This window comes from Crocuta crocuta, unplaced genomic scaffold (genome assembly GCF_008692635.1).
Source record: "Crocuta crocuta isolate KB4526 unplaced genomic scaffold, BGI_CrCroc_1.0 scaffold334, whole genome shotgun sequence".
Lineage (NCBI taxonomy): Eukaryota > Metazoa > Chordata > Mammalia > Carnivora > Hyaenidae > Crocuta > Crocuta crocuta.
This window is the reverse complement of record NW_027533260.1, coordinates 3,980,790-3,986,144: the sequence shown is the minus strand read 5'-3', so window position 1 is coordinate 3,986,144 and position 5,355 is coordinate 3,980,790. Positions and strand designations below refer to the sequence as shown.

At 48.9% G+C, this 5,355-nt stretch overlaps 1 protein-coding gene across 1 annotated transcript in view; it reads right to left on the bottom strand.

The window, feature by feature from the left end:
- The window catches only part of TMEM160 (transmembrane protein 160), a gene marked incomplete at its 3' end in the record, with an annotated part of 1,907 nt that extends 669 nt beyond the window's left edge, over window positions 1–1,238 (bottom strand). The window contains exons 1-2 of the mRNA XM_077747189.1: window positions 1,148–1,238; window positions 7–99 (exon numbers count right to left, since the gene is read on the bottom strand). Coding sequence (XP_077603315.1) covers window positions 7–99; window positions 1,148–1,238 — 184 coding nt within the window. The remainder of the gene's footprint in view (window positions 1–6; window positions 100–1,147) is intronic.
- Between the last annotated feature and the right edge of the window lie 4,117 nt (window positions 1,239–5,355).

The window sequence follows — 5,355 nt, the reverse complement described above, 5'->3', positions numbered from 1 at the left end:
ACTCACCGTAGGCAGCTTCCCGACCCATGTCACTCTGCATGAAGGAGATGACCCCGATGCCTGAGGCCAAGAGGCCATTGCGGAACCAGGAGAGAAAGGCTGGAGGAGGGGGGAGGGAAGAGATCAGCATCAGCCCAAACCTGGTCAGTCCAGACCGTGTTATCCCGTTGCACCCCAAAGCCCCACCCCGCCCTGACGGCCCTCCATTTGACCTTATTCCCCTCCCCAAACGGGCTGTAGCTTCCGTCCATCTGAGCCGTCTCCCCCAAACTCTAAAGCACAAAAGATTCAACACAGAATCTGCAGGAGAATCTAGGAACCAAAACTGGCGAATATAGATATGAGAACAGGAAGGTCCCAAGCGGTCATCCTGGTCAACGCCCCCCTCTCCCCAGACCAGTGTATCTCCCCCCATCACCCCCACGCTCCAGGACAAACTCTTCTGCACTTCAGGCCTCTCCCCCGCCTTCCCCTTCATTTATCCTCAAACGCCAGTCATCTGCCACCGCACGTGTCCTTCCTTGATGTAACTCACATCCATTCAAATCCCCTGTGTGGCGCTAACCGGCCGGCGGGGGTTACCAGCCCCACACCCGTGCCCCGTCCACTACCAACTCTCGGCACCTCTGCAGCCCCTCCCCCCTGCAGCCTGGATCACCTGGCCCTCCAATCAGCCCAGAGATTGGCTTTTATTGGTTGTTCCTTCCTCCAATCGGGAAGTCGCCCCCTCTTGTGTGGGGATCCACGCTCCCGCCTAATGCAGAGTGGTCGCCTCTTGGATCTCAACTGGCTTCCCCAAAGCGGACCCCTCCAGTAGGCAACACCCCGCCCTCAACCCTCTTCGGATGCCTCTCTCGCCCAGACAGTGCGGTTTTATAAGGCCGCTGGTCGTACCCCGACCGACCTTTCCGATCCCTACTGCGCCCCACTAGCCGGACACTGTCCCATCCGCAAGCACTTCGATGCGGACGGACTGCGCTCTTGCAGCAACTGCTTCCCTGCGCTTTTACGGAAGCCCTGCTCGCTCCGGAGCCCCGGCCCGGTTTCCAGCAGAAGCTCCACCCCCATCCCCCACTCGCGCGCGCCGACAGCTCGGCTCTCCGGCGCTCCTGTCCCACCGGGCCCGACCGCAGCCCCAGCCTCAGACCTGTCTCATGCGCCTTCCGGAGGAGCCAGGCGTCCGCACGGTCTAGCTCGGACACTGGGGGCGGCGAAGCCCCGGCGCGGGGGCCGTNCATGGTTCGCACTACGGCCGCCGCTCACCGCCCCGCCCCCACGGGCCACCCGTAGGCTGAAGCACATGTCACTCATGCACGGCGACTCACCCATTGGCCTTGAGAGCGCCACTCAGGACGGGCGCCCGCGGTCCATTGGTCCAAATAGCGGTGATTCCTCCTCTGTCATCTGTGCCGGTACTGCGCGTCCCACCTTGCTTCTGCTGCTGGACTACGAATCCCAGCGATCATTGCGCCGGTAGAAGGCCGGTCTTCAGAAGCCAGAGGCACGATGTCTGTCGGGATTTGTAGTTTATGTTAATAACTTTAATTCTAATAGACAATTAACAAAAACAAAACAAAACTCGGGTAATGCAGAACCTTTGCAAAATCTGGAAGGGCCCGAAGGAGAAAGAAAAACTCAACATTAATGCCACTGATGAACAGTTACTGCTATTTGTTGTACTCCTGTCCTTTTTTTCTAGGCGAATGGAAAATGAGATGCCGTTTGACAAATTAACTTTTTTCATAGAAGCGAACATTGATGGCATTGAATACTTTTCACTTCATACTTTTTATATTTAAAATATTATTGGGGTTGAGGGGAGGAGAGAGAAAAAAATATTATTGGGGCTTCTGTTTGAGCCACCGATTCTTGATTTCCACTCAGGTGGTGATCCCAGGGTGGTGGGATCGAGCCCCACCTCCACACTCACGTGGAGCCTGCTTAGGAACTCTCTCCTCTCTCTTCTCTTTCTCTTCCTTTTTCCCTCCCTCTCCTTCTCGTTCTCTTTCTCTCAAAAATAAATATTTTAAAATTTTAAAACAAAAATAAAATCTTTAAAAAAAAGAGGAAGGCAGAGAAGGACAAATATCATATGTTTGCACGTATAGGAGGATTAGGAGGAACTTGACGGAGGAACGAGCGGGAGAAGAAGGGTGGAAATGGTGGGGGAAAGGGAGAGAGGCAAACCATGAGAGACTCTTGAATGCTGACAAAAACTGAGGACTGATGGATGTGGGGGGGAGGGGGGATGGGCATGGAGGAGGACACTTGTGGGGATGAGCACTGAGTGTTATGTGGAAACTAATTTGACAATAAACTATTTGTAAAAAAAAAAAAAAGAGAGAGAGAAAAAAAGAGTGGGCTGGGGTGACTCAGTGGAGTGTCAGGCTCTTGATCTTGGCTCAGGTCATGATATCATGGTTTGAACCCCGCATCTGGCTCTGCACTGTGCTTGAGACTCCCTCTCCTCCTCTATCCAACCCATGTTCTCGCTCTCTCGCTCTCTCTCTCTCTCTCTCGAAAAATAAATAAACTTGGGGCGCCTGAGTGGCTCAGTCGGTTAAGCGACCGACTTCGGCTCAGGTCATAATCTCAACGGTTTGTGGGTTCGAGCCCCACGTCGGGCTCTGTGCTGACAGCTCAGAGCCTGGAGCCTGTTTCAGATTCTGTGTCTCCCTCTCTCTCTGACCCTCCCCTGCTCATTCTGTCTCTATTTCTCAGAAATAAATAAAACATAAAAACAAACAAACTTAAAGAGAGAGAGAGAGAGAGAGAACATTCTCTGCCCTGAACTTTCTCAACCTGATAAAAGACATCTACAAAAAATTTACAACCTGCATCATTCTTACAAGTGAAATGTTGACTGCTTTTCCCCTAAAATTGGAAACAAAGTGAGGAGTTCCATTCACACTACTTCTAATCAACATTGTATGTGAAGTCCTTGCTAGTGCAATAGGCAAAATAAATAAATAGAATACCACAGGGATAAGATAGAAGAATGGGCACTGTCAATATTTGCACATAATGTGATTGCTTACGTGGAAAATTCTAAAGAATCAAAATAACTACTAAAACTACTAAGTGAATTTAGCAAGATTTCAGGATACAAGATCAATATACAAAAATCAATCTTATGTTTATATGCTAGCAGGAAACAGTTGCAAAATGATACTAAAAATAGGTTCCTGGGGCACCTGCCTGGCTGGTTTAGGCAGTAGAGCATGCAACTCTTAACCTCAGGGTCATGAGTTCAAGCCCCACGTTGGGTGTGGAGCATACTTAAAAAAAAAAAACAAAAACCTTTTTAATATATAAAAAAAGTTCCTTTACGATAGAATCGAACTCAAAAATACTTTTATTTATTTATTTAAAAATTTTTAAAATGTTTTATTTATTTCTGAGAGTGACTGCGTGAGCAGGGGAGGGTCAGAGAGAGAGGGAGATACAGAATCTGAAACAGGCTCCACGCTCTGAGCTGGCTGTCAGCACAGAGCCCGATGTGGGGTTTGAACCCATGAACCGTGATATCATGACCTGAGCTGAAGTTGGACGCTTAACCGACTGAGCCACCCAGGTGCCCCTCAAAAATTAGAAATATTTTAACAAAACACAGGCAAGATTTCTACACTGAAAACTACAAAATACTGTTGAGGTACATTAAAGATCTAAGTAAATGGAGATACATACCATGTTCATGGATTGGAAGGCGCCTTGCTCTCATGGAGCTTCCACTCTAGAGAGAGAGGCAGAAAATAAGCAATAAACATGTTAATTCTAGGGAACCTCTAGGAGACTCAAGGTTCCAGCAAGGGCACCCAACCCAGTCTAGTTGAAACCTGAACTTTGGCTAGGCACGGACTAGATAAAGCATGATAAGAGCCTTGCAGAAAGAATCTGGGGCCCAGGAAAATTATAGTGAGTGTAGGACATGGAACATAAACAATTATTTCCCATCATGAGATGGTTTCCTTTCCTTCCTTGGGCAGCTATGACAGCTGTGTTTTCTAAGATGCCCTATAATGTATAGAGATATTTTGAATCCACAAAAACAGCTCTCTGGCCACCTTAACTCCAACCAGAGCAAGAGGACCATCTGAGGTTACCCCTTTGGTAACCTGCAACTCCTGATCCGTGCAGCCCATTGCTCTCCATTCCTTTCCTAGTTCAAACCCTTGCTATCTTTCACCTGGACAGCTGAAAGCAGCCCACTTACTGGTCTCCAGAATCCCTAAGGTACATTCTCCACTTAGTAGTTCGGCAAATATTTACTGAGTATCTATGATGTACCAAGTTTTGTTTAAGACAATGAGGATACAGCAGGGAACGAGACAGAACGATGTGTCCCAGCCCCTATGGACATGGCAGCACTGGGAAAGGGAGACCAAGGAAGAATTAATATCATTTCAGGAAGTGGTAAATCCATCCAGAAAATAAATCAAGGTGATGAGGTAGAGAATGACAAGAGAATGTGGCAGCCAGCCTCTAAGATGACCTCAACCATCATATTTTGTGTTGTCTCATCCCATATTCTAAAGACATACGTCAGATCGTGCTACACCCCCCTCCGCCCCCCCAGCGCAAGAGTGCCCTCTGTGGCCAGTAGAATACTGTGGAAGGCAGAGTGTGACTTCCACGGCTGGGTCATAAAAGACATGGTCACTTCCACCTTGCTCTCTTGGATCACCCGCTCTGTGGGAAGCCAGCTGCCACACTGTGAGGACACACAAGGGCCCTTGTGAAGAGGCCAGTAGCCAGCACCAGCTTGCCGGCCACATGAGCTAACATCCTTGGAAGGTTCTCCAACCCCTGTCAGGCCCTTGGACGACCACAGCCCTGGCTGGAACCTCACAAGAAATCCCAAGTCAGAACCTACCCAGCTAAGCTACTCTTGTGGGTACTTCCTGATACACAAAACTAAATGCAATAAAACATGTTTATTATTCTAAGCCTCTGAGTGTTGAGGATGTGACATATGAGTAGCAATATGAGTAACAAGGAGTCATCGATGAAGTGATGAGGAGGAGTACTCCAAGCAGAGGGGAAAGCATGTGCAAAGGTCCTGAGGCTGGGGTGTGCTTCACATGCTGGAGGAATAGCCAGGGCGCCCCCGCGTGGTTGGAGCAAAGTAAGCAAGGGGAGAGGAGAGGAGAGAGGAGAGGAGGTCAGAGACAGATGTGGAGTCAGGTTGTTGGTGTCTCGTGGGCCATGGTGTAGGCTTCCTCTTTTAAGTGTAACAGGAGTCAGGGGGAGATTTTGGGCTGGGGGTTAGCATCAACTGATATATGTGTTTTAGAATAAGGTGCTAGCTGCTTAGTGGAAAATGACATAGCAGCCTGAAGAAGTTTTAAAAATTTT